The following is a 12,651-nucleotide window of genomic DNA, read 5'->3' on the forward strand; positions in this document are numbered from 1 at the left end:
AATGTTGCATGCGACGACAGTAAAATATATAAAGAAAACTAAAGGTGTATCGGATTATGCACAAGCTTCAAATTACTTAAGACAACAGTGGCATTATAATTGGAATGAACACACCTTATTACTTAAATGCTTACAACTAAATCCAAGTGTTTATTGTGCTAGTTCTGCTTTATTGCCTTTCTGAATGACATCATTGATCCTATCAGTTGACCAGAAGCCATAACTGATTAAGAAACAAAACCTTTCCTTAAAACCCAGCAAGAAGGAAGAAGGAAATGCACTTTACTGACAGTAGCTTTTGAAGGAGGGCGAGGCCTCCGCCGCCTCGAGTGAATAAAAAGAGGCCGGCGATGTTCGACACAGCATCACAAACTCCAGACCTCAGAGAGATTCTGAAACCTTCACAGGCATCTGCGCAGACACAGGTAACAAGATTATTTCTAAGGCATCATTCCTGTACACGCTTTTTCACAAATGCGGTTAAATTTGTTTTGATGCTGACTTTAGTTTGGTTATTCTTGCAGAGATGCGTGTCCCTTTCCTCTTTATTCTGGGCATCTGCCTGGTGCCCGCTCACTCTAAGCCTTCAGGTAGGCTCTATGTTTCTATAGTAGTTCTCATGTTTTCCTATTTTGTTTTTATTTCATGTTGCATTATAAATTCCTTTATTTCTTCGCAGATGGATTCCCTGGCAGTCCTTACCTTCAGCAGTGCTTTAAGGAGGCCAAGAAAATTGTTGATGACGCGTACAAATACTCCAGAGAAGAGTGAGTTTATCATTTTCACATTATTTCCTCACAAATACACAATAAAAAGACATTCATTAAAGCAACTGCATAGCTCATTGTTTGTTATTTGAATGTAAGAAAATCTCCACTTTATCGTTCAACTGTGTGACTTTTTGTTCGTCCAGGAGTCTAAGGCGAGTCCGCAGAGAGGTGGTGAGTCCTCATGATGCCCTTCGTCTCCTGAAGCAGCCTCGTGGCGACACCCGCCAAGCTGTGAGATCTGCAGACTACATGGCACAAACCCTCCGTCTGCTGCACGACAGGGTGCACCGTGTGCACAAACGCTCGCTCAACGCAACAGGTCAGACACAAAGACAACACACAGAGATCACATTGTCTTTTGTCACGGCTTTTCCTGGTTCGGGTTGAAGGTGTGAAGTGTTCTGTTTCACAATGTGGCCGCAGTGGAGCTCTTCAAAGCCGTGATTAACTATTAGACGTATGAATGAATCTGTGAAAATGTGTCTTTTCAGATTTGATCACTGAAGAACAGCTGATAACACTTGAAAGTATCAGTGGATGTGCAGCTCGAATCCGTCGTCCTGATTGCCGCACCACTCCAAATCTGAACAAGTACCGCACAGTGACCAGCGTCTGCAACAACCTGTAAGAGAATCACTGAAGTGTGATAAAATACAGATTTAAATGCTCATTCAACTCCTCGAGTACTTCTTAATAACATACAAAGCATCTTTTATTTTGCTACTTTTTCTTGCAAAAACTGCCAATCAAACTCATTTTAATATTAAAAAGATAATTGTAAGGTTTATTATCAAAAATTAATTGATTTTGTGACATTGTGACAGAAAAGGTTCATCTTCCATTTAAAGGCAACTCTTGTGAAATTCACCTAAACATCTTAGGCCATGTACCGCAGAAGATGTGTAAACTTCCCTGTGGTTTCTCAAGCAGCGTTTCCAAACATGACCATCTTTGGTTTGCCTTCAGACAAAATCCTCGCCAAGGAGCCTCCAACACCCCCTTCACCCGCTGGCTGGATGCTCAGTATGACGACGGTGTCTCTGAACCGAAAGGATTCCGAAACGGAACGTTCAACAACTTCCTGCTCCCACTGGTACGACTTCAGGATGCCGGACGCTGGTTAATATGCATAAATACTGATTCATGATTGAGACTTTACGACCGTCCTTCATTCTCAGGTGCGTCAGGTGTCCAACAACATCCTCGCAACAACAGATGCAGGCGTGGTCAACGACACCGAGTTCACCCACATGGTGACCCTGTTCGGGCAGTGGAACGACCACGACCTCACCTTCACCCCCTTCTCGCCCAGCATCAGATCCTTCAGCAACGGTGTGAACTGTGCCGAGGAATGTGAAAACACCGAGCCGTGCATCCCCATCCCGGTTGGTGTCGAACGCTGAGACGTCCTTTTCAGTCCCTACGTTTACTTCCGCCTCTCTCGTTCACATCCTGTCTTTTCTGCCAACAGATTCCCCCCGGTGACCCTCGCCTGTCCAACGAAAAATGCATCCCATCCTTCAGATCCGCCCCTGCTTGTGGAACCGGATTCTCGGCCTACAATTTTGGCGGCGAGCCCAACAGGAGGGAGCAGATCAATGCTCTGACGGCCTTCCTGGACCTCAGCCAGGTGTACGGCTCTGAGGATAAGCTGGCCCTGTACCTTCGCAACCTGACTGACGACGGCGGCCTGCTGCGCGTCAACACAGAGTTCAGAGACAACGGCTTCGAGCTGCTGCCTTTCCACCCCATGAAGTCGGAAATGTGTGCTACTCGTGGGAGAGTCACCAACGACACCAACGCCAGGGAGGTTCCTTGCTTCATTGCAGGTTAGTCACTTCTCAGATCAGTAGATTATTACTGATTTTTAGATAAGCGATAATCCAGAGGAGTAGTAATAGGAATTTGGGGCTGCCAGGTTGTGGTAACACTTAGAAAGTTTAAAGTACTTCATATGTGTCAACATCTGTAATTCCTATTGGATGGGAATAACTGGATGTTTTAAAGCATGTGATGAATGATAATATAATGGTACATAGTTAAAATAATGTCAGCTGTGGCTTCATAGGTGAAGTTGTTTAAAAATAAATACCCACATTAGAGTTTGTATCATTGGATCATAATCCTAATACGCCATCAGGTCTGCACGTATAAATCTCAAAAAATCATGGAGATGGTTTCATTCTCATCATTTCAGATGAAGAATTCAGGATATTAAAAACATTAAATTAAATATTTGAAAAGAAAACAAAGAAAATTCAAATGTTCTTAATATTTCAGCTCATTACTGACCTATAGAGCATTATTAAATCATTTTTGGTTCCAGACATGTAACCCTAAACATGAAATGAACACTTGCTTGCTTGACTTCTGTCTCTAAGGTGACGAACGCGTGGACGAGAACATCGCTCTGACGTCTCTTCACACGCTGTTCATGCGTGAACACAACCGTCTGGCTCGTGAGCTGAAGACACTGAACCCACACTGGGACAGTGAGACGCTCTACCAAGAGGCCCGAAAGATCATGGGTGCTTACACACAGGTAGCTGAGCCTGACAGTCGGTCTGCAGTCATATTTAGAGCTCCACAGACGTCTGCTCACATTAAACCTCTCTGTGTCTTTCAGGTGTTTGTGTTCAGAGACTACCTGCCTCACATTGTGGGTGATGTTGCGATGCGCAGAGTGCTCGGCCGTTACCCCGGCTACAACCCCAACGTCGACCCCAGCATCTCCAACGTCTTTGCAACAGCAGCCTACCGCTTCGCCCACTTGGCCATCCAGCCAGTCTTAGGCCGTCTGGATGCAAACTACAGGGAGAACTCTCAGTTCCCCAGCGTCCCCCTGTTCAAGGCCTTCTTCAGTCCCTGGAGAATTGTCTTTGAGGGTGAGTTGAACTGAGAAAAACACAGCCACCTTTTTATTTTGCCTGAAACATTCAACCCAATTCTTCCTTCCCTGTCTGCAGGTGGAATTGAACCTCTGCTGCGTGGTCTGATCGGCCGTCCTGCTAAGCTCAACACCCAGGATCACATGTTGGTGAACGCTCTGAGAGAGAGGCTGTTCCAGTTCGTGGAGCATCTGGCTTTGGATCTGGGCGCTCTCAACATGCAGAGAGGACGAGACCACGGCATCCCTGGTACATCCCTCACTCACTTTCACCCTGTTTTCTTCCAGTGTTTCATCACTTTCATGTATTAACCACGTTTCCCTGTTTAGGCTACAACGCCTGGCGAAAGTTCTGTAACCTGTCTCAGCCCAGGAACGAGGCCGAGCTGGGCCAGGTTCTGGGCAACAGGGACCTGGCTCGCAGGCTGCTGGAGCTCTACGGGACCCCCGACAACATCGACATCTGGCTGGGAGGTGTAGCCGAGCCGTTTGTCAAGGGCGGCCGGGTGGGACCGCTGTTCTCCTGCCTCATCGCAGGCCAGTTCCAGAAGATCCGTCAGGGTGACAGGTCAGTACGGTCACAGGACAATGACAGTGCAATGAAATGAAACAGCCATCCTGTCAGTGCTTTTACACAATCAGACAACAATTTCATATAAATAATATAATAAAATGCAGTAAGAAATCCAGATGTCCAGAAGATGTGGAATGAAGACAGGGTTGTAAAAGCTTACAGGGTCTACGAATCAGACTAGTTCCTAGGTAAGTTTTCTGTGGATCAGACAAGGAAGAATCTGGGCTTCAAATGAAATCACAATATGAGGAATAACCTCCTTAAACAGTGTTCATTTTTGACATATTTGTGCAATACTTCTGTCACTCAAATAGGAAATACTAATTTTTGCATTGAATTTTTTGCACAAAGTTACTTTTTAAAAATTGAATACAATCTTTTTAATGTTTTCCCTTTTGGTTATTGTTGTAAGAATAGCTTTTTGGATACTCTAGGAACAGGAAAGAACTGTAACTGGTGTAACACACCTGTTCAGTAAACGTCATTATATACACTGTTTATAATGGACAAGAAGGTCTCTGAAGATGTATGTTTTTAGAAAAACAAGTGAAATCTGTGTTGTTTTTGAGATTATAGGTAAATTCTAAGCACTTCCATTCATTTTGATTCTTTATAAATTTAATGTTATATCATGAAAATGAAACATCAGATGCAGACTCTGTGTACTCTGCTCCAAAATGCTGCATTTCAGCTACCGTTTTTGTTGACACTAATTTGCTCCTTCCCCCTCTCAAACTCTCAGGCTGTGGTACCAGAACCCAGGCGTCTTCACCCCGAGGCAGCGAGCCGCTCTGAACCTCTCCCGTTTGTCCAGGATCATCTGCGATAACACCGGCATCAAGTCCGTCCCCAGAGACGCCTTCAGCGTCATCTCCAGCAGGAACCGCCTCGTCCGATGCTCCTCACTTCCTCGCCTGAACCTGTCGGCCTGGAGGGAGAGGCCCTGCTTTGGTAAAAACTAAAACACACACTGGAGCTAACTTTTGTTTAACCACGGGGGGAACTCTCAGATCATACTGTGTTTTTCATTCTGAACTTAACCTGGTGTTGTGTTTTTCTTCTCTAACCCTACTTAACTCTAAACTCCTCTTCGTTTGTGGTGTTTAATCTTGCAGGCGGCTGTAAAGCGGAAGTCAGTGAAGGAGAGGTCGGTGTTAACCACTAACATGTAGTGGTCACATTTTAAACGCACATTAATATCCTGTAACACCTGTTTCTCTTAACTATTTGACATATTGGTGAAGGTGGTCTTTGTGCCAAATTTATCTGTTGATAATTTACTGATACGAGCACATTTTTATTAAATTCTTCTTCAAACACAGGATGCAAACCAGGAGGACACTATGACTTCTCAGGAGAACGAGGTATTTACTCCTTTATCTCATTATCTCACTTTTGTTTCTCCTGTTCATACATTTGAATGTCTTCCCAGTAGCGTATACTGTTTAATTGATGTCAAATCTTTATTAAGGACATGATAATGTTGTTAAATTGTAAAAAAAAATAAAAAAATTCATTCTGAAAGTCTAAGTTAAGGAGTAAATGAAAAAACAAAAAGAAACTTCATTTGGAAACAGCAGGATTTAAAATCAGCACCCAGATAGATACTTTATTGATCCTGAGGGAAATTCAAGTGTACATGTGCAGTTTGTTATTTTAAGTGGAGAATTGATGAAAACTGTCAACTCCTTACAAGCAGCTGTGAGGTTTTGGTGAAGTTGGTCCTCACGTCAACAGAAACCATTTAAAATTTACTGATACAAGCACAAGCATTTGTTAGAAGTAATGTTAAATTACGAAGCCTAATTTAGTGTCTGTATCTTCTTTAGATTCCGGATCTGGACCAATTGGACTACGAGGACGTCGAGGGCCAAGAGGACCCCCAGGACCTAGAGGACAACGAGGTCCTCGAGGTCAGTTTACTTCTTTATCTTACTGTGTCGCTTTTATTATGTCGTCTTTTTCAACACCGTTTACAAATGTGATCTTTAACTCATCAGACTGACACTTTACATATCAGATGGTTTTAGAAAGGACACGATAGTCGAGCTAAATACTAATTATAGTTTATTCTGAAGGCCTGGTTAATAAGTAATTAAATACATTTTTAAGAAATAAGTGAGGAAACAGAAGGACTGGGTTCATGTGTTGTTTTAGTTTTTCACTGAGGGCCTGCAGACACAAATTCAAATATCAGAAATGCAAATGTAGTTTACTACCAGCTGAACTATGGGGAACATGGTTATTGTGATGTTTATAAATGTGTAGTTTTGATTTTAAAAATATGGCAACAGAGGCATCAAGTTCTGGATCAGTGAAAAGCACATCCTTAACTTACATAAGAAAGCATCAAGAAGCTTAAATATGGACATAAGTAGGATATTAAAAGAATAAAGCGTCATATAAAATATCTAAAAGTAGAATAAATAGAAGAATTAAAGCTGTACAGTGAAAATAAATTGTAGGGGCAAAAAGAATGGATTGGCTCGAGGTGACATTAAAGTAAGTGGTGTGTAGAAAGTGAAAATGCTCCTTCTAATTTTTTAAATAAAATAAGAGAGATCAAAAAAGCCTTTATCAAACACACGGTGTGGATATTTGCAGTGTTACAACAAGCAAAGATTTTAAAAATTTACTAAAAACATAAAAATACACCCAAACACCAGCGAAGGTCGATATGTAACTGAGGGACTTTTGAAGTCTATGGGATATATCTTGCATACATTTTTATTAAAAGTACTTATATCTGTGTCTGAGAAATCACTTTCAACTAAGTTCCCCATTACAAAAACACCTCTCAAGGAAGTGTGTTAATTCCAGATCACATGACCTGCTCCACATGATGTCATTTCCTCCTGAAGAAAAGACTGAAAGACTCCAAGGCTTTCTGACTTATTTAATATAAAGTAGAGTGTGAGTCAAGTGTGGATTGGTGGCATGTCAACAGGTTTACTACAATATCTTTATAAATAACTTTAAATTTTGCTCAATTGTTTATATAATATTTAGAAGAATCTTTGTGTAAAAATACCATGTGGTGTTTGGTTATAGGCGGCCATGTTGGTTTTAGGCCTGAAAACAGCATAAAATGTCAACTATGATACAAAAAGCCCCACAATTATAATTGACCCATGTTCTAGTTTATGCAGAAAAGTAGCTAATGCACAGTGCAAAGTATTCATACTTTACAGAATGAGTAACTCGACTTGTTCCAGACAACAGGAGCTTCCTTCTTCCAGCATCTTGACTTAATTTGTGTTTTTGTCCCTGCAGGTCGTGTAGGACCCCGCGGCCTCAGAGGCCCTCCTGGACCAGCATTCAACATCAGTGCCATTCAGACCCAGTCCGCTTTCATGGTCCGCCTGGGCGACAGCAACACATCTTCAGAGCGAATCATTCATTTCCGTCAGGTCGTCTACAACGAACAGAACCACTACAGCTCGCAGACAGGCCGGTTCACGTGCATCATCCCTGGTGTGTATCAGTTCAGCTTCCTCTGCTCGTCCCCCACCAATGCAACAAACGTCGAGCTGAAGCAGAACGACCGGCTGATGCAGCGCAGCGTCAACATCTACCGGGGAGGACACCACCTCTCAACAGGAGACGACGTTCTCTGGCTCAAATCGGGAGACCAGGTGTGGCTGGAAGCAGCCAACGGGACCGCGGGTCTGAGCCCCAAAAGCTTCTTCTCAGGACACATGGTCTTCCCCGTGAACACAAACACTTCCTCTCCTGCCTGAACCGCCACTTTCCTAAACACCAGTAGTTTGTCTGCTTTACGATCTGTCTTCATTCCTCTGCTTCTGCACTGAACTTCACCTCACTGTAACGTCATTTGTGTTTTTCTTTTGCGGCCAGACAAGGACACACCATGCACAGTACACATGTTTTATATTTTAATGGCAGGTGAACAAATCGTAGCCTAATGAGCATTGAATGTGATTGCAGCCAATTTGTTGAACTGTTACAGCATGCAGTCTATTGAAGTGAGCATTTTGTTGATGGGATTCACCAGTATTATTATGAAAAGTTTATGCACTGATGAAATGTAAACGTGTCTTGAAAATGTTGCGTGTTGTGCTTTGTCTGCAGAGCTTGTTTTACTGCCACTTTCTTGTGTTTTATTTTGCATTTAATAAAATAACTGAGCTGCAACTAACGCTGTGTTTATGGTGTCTGATTAATGAGGCGTCATAAAGAATTTATTGTGTGTACCGCAAAACAAAGAGCGACGGAAACTACCTAGAAGTTGATTTTCAGGTGTTGAACTGGACTTATTTAGCTCCTGAAGATGGTATGAAAGTGTATAACTAAGACACTGTGCTTCATTTCTGGCAAGAAAACTAAGAAACTAAGAGAAGTTGAACAGTTTCAGCGCATTTTCTTTGCGAATCTCACAGTTTTAGTCATTTTGGGATCATTTTTAACTACAATTTAAAGTCGTGCACCTCTATGGAAACGGCACAACCGAGTAGAGAGAACTCAAAGGTGTCTTCTGAGAAGCAAAATCATGACACAAACCATAAAAAAGGGCTTTGAGTATTTATTTAAGGCATCTGGAATCAACACGTGCAAAGGCTGTTGTTTTTTTCCACATCCCAACGGGTGTAAACCAAACTGAAAAATAGCACATCTACATGGACTGGATAATTTGTTTCTTATTATCTTATTATAACAATAATCTTAGCAGTGATCTTAAAATGAAGGATTCAGCTACACTCACCTGTAGATGGAGCCATTGTTCCTTTTTAAGCAAAACAAATAAACTGACTTAATTTTGACAATTAGACATTTACAGTGCTGCATCTGAAGTATTAATGTTTTAGTCAAACTCATATGAATCCTATTTCATTCATTCTGAAAGGAGCAGCTCTCAGATTTTTACACTTGTTTGTACGTTTTAAAGAGGCAGTGCGCTGCTAAACCTGCTTTACCAGCTGTAGAAGGTCTCTGTCATGAACATGTTCATTTATCTGCTGGCATTTGCTGTTGTGTTTGCTGAACTAATTTTAGAAATGTCTTTGTTTCACCCTGGAAGAACTTGCTCATATCTGATACAAAAACACAGCTTAAGTTTATCTAGCGTGGAACATTTGTCACGTAGCGGCTACAATTTATGTAACAATGGCTGAGCTGCATTTCAGTAGCATGAACAGCTGAGAATTTTCAGAACTGCTTCAATGGAATTAATGTTGCTGACTCACTGTTGAAAGGCTGTTATAGATGCTGTCTGTTTTACAGCTTTGATTAAGGAGAAGTTAGAAAATGTCCTTATTTCTGAAGATTTTCAATCTCAGTCATCACTGGAGCTGGTTCAGTTTGGCCTCACAGCTGTTACTGACAAAATTTTAGTTGATGTTTCAGATTAAAGATATTTTTTAAAAGCTTAACTTAAGGAGTTAAAACTGCCTCTGCAAGTCATCCCACCTTCTGAAACTATTTTGTTCTTGTAGAGATTTGGGTATAATTGAGGAACTTTTGACGTCCATGGGATATATCTTGAATACATTTTTAATTAAAAAAGTTCTGTTTTTTATGCTCATTATGCTTCATTATGTTTTGTGGGCATGTTAGGTCTTTTCGTGGTCATTTTGTGCTTTTTTGGAGGCGTTGTCAGTCTGTTTGTGGTGATTTTAGGTGTTTTTGTGGTCATTTTGCACTTTTTGGAGTTATTCTCATCATTTAGTGTCTTTATATGATAGTTTTCTGTCTCATTGAGTCATTGTGTGTTTTTCTGTGGTCCTTTTGTGTCATTTTTTGTCATTTTTGTCTGATTTCGGGGTCACAGTGTATCTTTTTGTTTTTGTTTTGTGTGTCTTTGTGGCCATTTTGCAATTTTTTGTAGTTATTTTGTGTGTCTCTTGTCATTTTGTGTCTTAATATGATAATTACCTGTCTCACTGAGTCACTTTGTGTTTTTCTGTGGTCATGTTGTGTCATTTTTTTGTCATTTTGTGCATTTTTGTGTTCATGCTGTGTCTTTTTGTGGTTGTTTTATGTGTCTTTGTGGTCATTTTGTTTCTTTTTTGGTCATTTTCAGACTGCTTTGTAGGCATTTTAGATCTTTTTGTGGTCATTTTGCGCCCCATTGTGGCCGTTTCTAGTCTGTGTCTGGTAATAGTTGGTGTTTTGTGGTCATTTTGTGTGCCCCTCGTCATTTTTGTATCTTTTTTATGGTAATTATGTGTCTCACTGAGACATTTTGTGTCTTTTTGATCCCTTTTTGGTCAAAACTCCAAGACTCCAAGGCTTTCTGAGTTATTTAATATAAAGTAGTGTGTGAGTCAAATGTGGATTTATGGCATGTCAGCAGGTTTACTACAATATCTTTATAAATAACTTTCAGTTTCAATTTTACTCAGTTATATGTATAATATTTAGAATAATCTTTCTGTAAAAATGCCATGTGGTGTTTGGTTATAGGCGGCCATGTTGATTTTAGGCCTGAAAACAACAAAAAATGTCAACTATGATACAAAAGGTTCTAACCTGCAACGGACAAATGTCTGTTTCTGTAAGTGAGTGAAACACTTACACACTTACTACACCTTCAGTATCAAGTTTTATTGATAAGATGAAAGGGAAATGTTCTGTTTAGTTGCAGATTCACGGAAACAGCCATTCCCCCCTTCACCATTTTGTTGTCATGTGAAAGTTATTAGGGAGGCTTGAATCTGCCCACCAGGAGCTACATGTGAGGGGAGGGACGGACAACACTAACATTTACACCTGTGGTCAACTTACTCTGCATTCTCCGGCCCACCTGGGCTGCATGTGTTTGCACCGCGGAGGGAAACGGAGGTGAATGTGGGAAGAAAAACATGCAAACTTTACACAGGAAAGGGGGCAGAGATTAGAACTGAAGATTTTCTTGCTGAGAGGTGACAGTGTTTATAGCCTGTGAGCAAAAGCGCATTTGTAGGTGTTTGAGAAATGTTGTTCCTGTGATTCTGTGGAATTCATTGGGGTTGGTTTGCAGAAATGGAATATATTATTCATAATTATGTTTTGATTAATGCGTAATCACCGAGGAAATAAGCCTTAAATGAGTCCTGAATACCACAGAGCAGATTTCCTTGCATGTTTCTACAGCAGCCCTGGTTAGAAGTGAAGCTACTGTAGGAGATGTGAGGGAGGAGTGTTTAGTTGGTTGCAATCTGCAGCCCAACCACTAGATGCCATTAAATCCTACACACTGGAGCTTTAAATTCCAACATAAGGTGTTTGGCATCCTCCACGACTTTCCAGATCTCAATAAATCTGTCAGTGAAGCGAGCTGATTTATTTTGTTCTTGTTATTCTTCTCCAGAAAAACAGAACATTGTGTGATGGAATGAGGCTGAACAATGGTTTTATTTATTTCCTGTTTTATTTTTGACAACCCCTGTCCTTGTGTTTGCTTATCTGTTTTCCTTATGTTCCTCATTAGTTTTGTTTTAGCTGTTTGGATACCCATACTTGTACATTTTTTGAGTTGTCTTCAGATTAGTTTTTTGAACTTTTGAACCTTGTATTTCCCTGGATTCTGCAGCTGTATTTGTTTAGCTGCCTTTGTTTACCGTGTTAAGTTCTGGTTAAAGTTTAGTTTTGTTAATTTTTCTCTCCCTGCAGTGTGTCTGCATTTGAATTCATCATTTGAATACTACTTGACAGAATAGTTGTTTTCCAAACCCTAATTACAAAATTGACAAAGCAAATGTGTCACTTATGTGCATCAGTAGTGAAGTATCTTATGCTCTTATCTTTACAGAGTCTTTCTGCACATTGTTTTGGTTTTTCTGCCCACAACTTTACTGCTTTGATTCACTCTCACGGCTAAAGTCACAAGTCAGACAGAGTTACCCATTAGTTGTAAATACAGTGCAGCATTTTGCAGCTAAAGAGACAATTATTTACTGATATCCAGAGTTGGTATAGACTAAAATAGAGCAGAAACAGAATAGATTTTGAACTTACATTCAGCAGGTGGCCAGACTTAAGGTAGAAATATGTCAAGGTTGTGTTTGCAATTTAATATCTTTGTTATTTGCCTCTGAGAGAACAAAAAACGTTTTACAGGTTTATTCATAATTCATAGTTTTAACCAGTAGGGTCAATATATAACTCTGGGACTTTTTGTATCATAGTTGACATTTTGCTGTTTTCAGGCCTAAAATCAACATGTGATAATATTTAGATTCTTCTAAATATTATATATACAACTGACTGAAATTTAAAGTTATTTATAAAGATATTGTAGTAAACCTGTTACGTCATAAATCCACACTTGACTCACACACTACTTTATATTAAATAACTCAGAAAGCCTTGGAGTCTTCCAGTCTTTTCTTCAGGAGGAAATGACATCATGTGGAGCAGGGCATGTGATCTGGAATTCACACACTTCCTTGAGAGGTGTTTTTGTAATGGGGAACTTAGTG

At 40.6% G+C, this 12,651-nt stretch overlaps 1 protein-coding gene across 1 annotated transcript; it reads left to right on the forward strand.

The window, feature by feature from the left end:
• Positions 1 to 293: 293 nt before the first annotated feature.
• On the forward strand, positions 294 to 7,653 carry mpx (myeloid-specific peroxidase). The gene is made up of 17 exons (XM_022203885.2): positions 294 to 425; positions 525 to 590; positions 680 to 767; positions 914 to 1,089; positions 1,262 to 1,394; positions 1,737 to 1,863; positions 1,949 to 2,155; positions 2,242 to 2,599; positions 3,152 to 3,312; positions 3,397 to 3,655; positions 3,737 to 3,907; positions 3,988 to 4,225; positions 4,974 to 5,182; positions 5,347 to 5,378; positions 5,554 to 5,595; positions 6,061 to 6,144; positions 7,505 to 7,653. The coding sequence occupies exons 2-17, from the start codon at positions 527 to 529 to the stop codon at positions 7,511 to 7,513; spliced, it is 2,358 nt and encodes a 785-aa protein (XP_022059577.1). The 5' UTR covers positions 294 to 425; positions 525 to 526; the 3' UTR covers positions 7,514 to 7,653.
• The last annotated feature ends 4,998 nt before the right edge of the window (positions 7,654 to 12,651 follow it).

Source organism: Acanthochromis polyacanthus, chromosome 18, assembly GCF_021347895.1.
Source record: "Acanthochromis polyacanthus isolate Apoly-LR-REF ecotype Palm Island chromosome 18, KAUST_Apoly_ChrSc, whole genome shotgun sequence".
Classification (NCBI taxonomy): Eukaryota; Metazoa; Chordata; class Actinopteri; family Pomacentridae; genus Acanthochromis; species Acanthochromis polyacanthus.

Excerpts from the sequence above, each read along its gene's own strand:
- mpx (XM_022203885.2), top strand. The coding sequence starts at position 527 with ATGCGTGTCCCTTTCCTCTTTATTCTGGGCATCTGCCTGGTGCCCGCT. Across the intron at positions 3,908-3,987 it reads ACGAGACCACGGCATCCCTG|GCTACAACGCCTGGCGAAAG; the intron begins GTACATCCCTCA and ends TTCCCTGTTTAG. Across the intron at positions 5,596-6,060 it reads TGACTTCTCAGGAGAACGAG|ATTCCGGATCTGGACCAATT; the intron begins GTATTTACTCCT and ends TATCTTCTTTAG.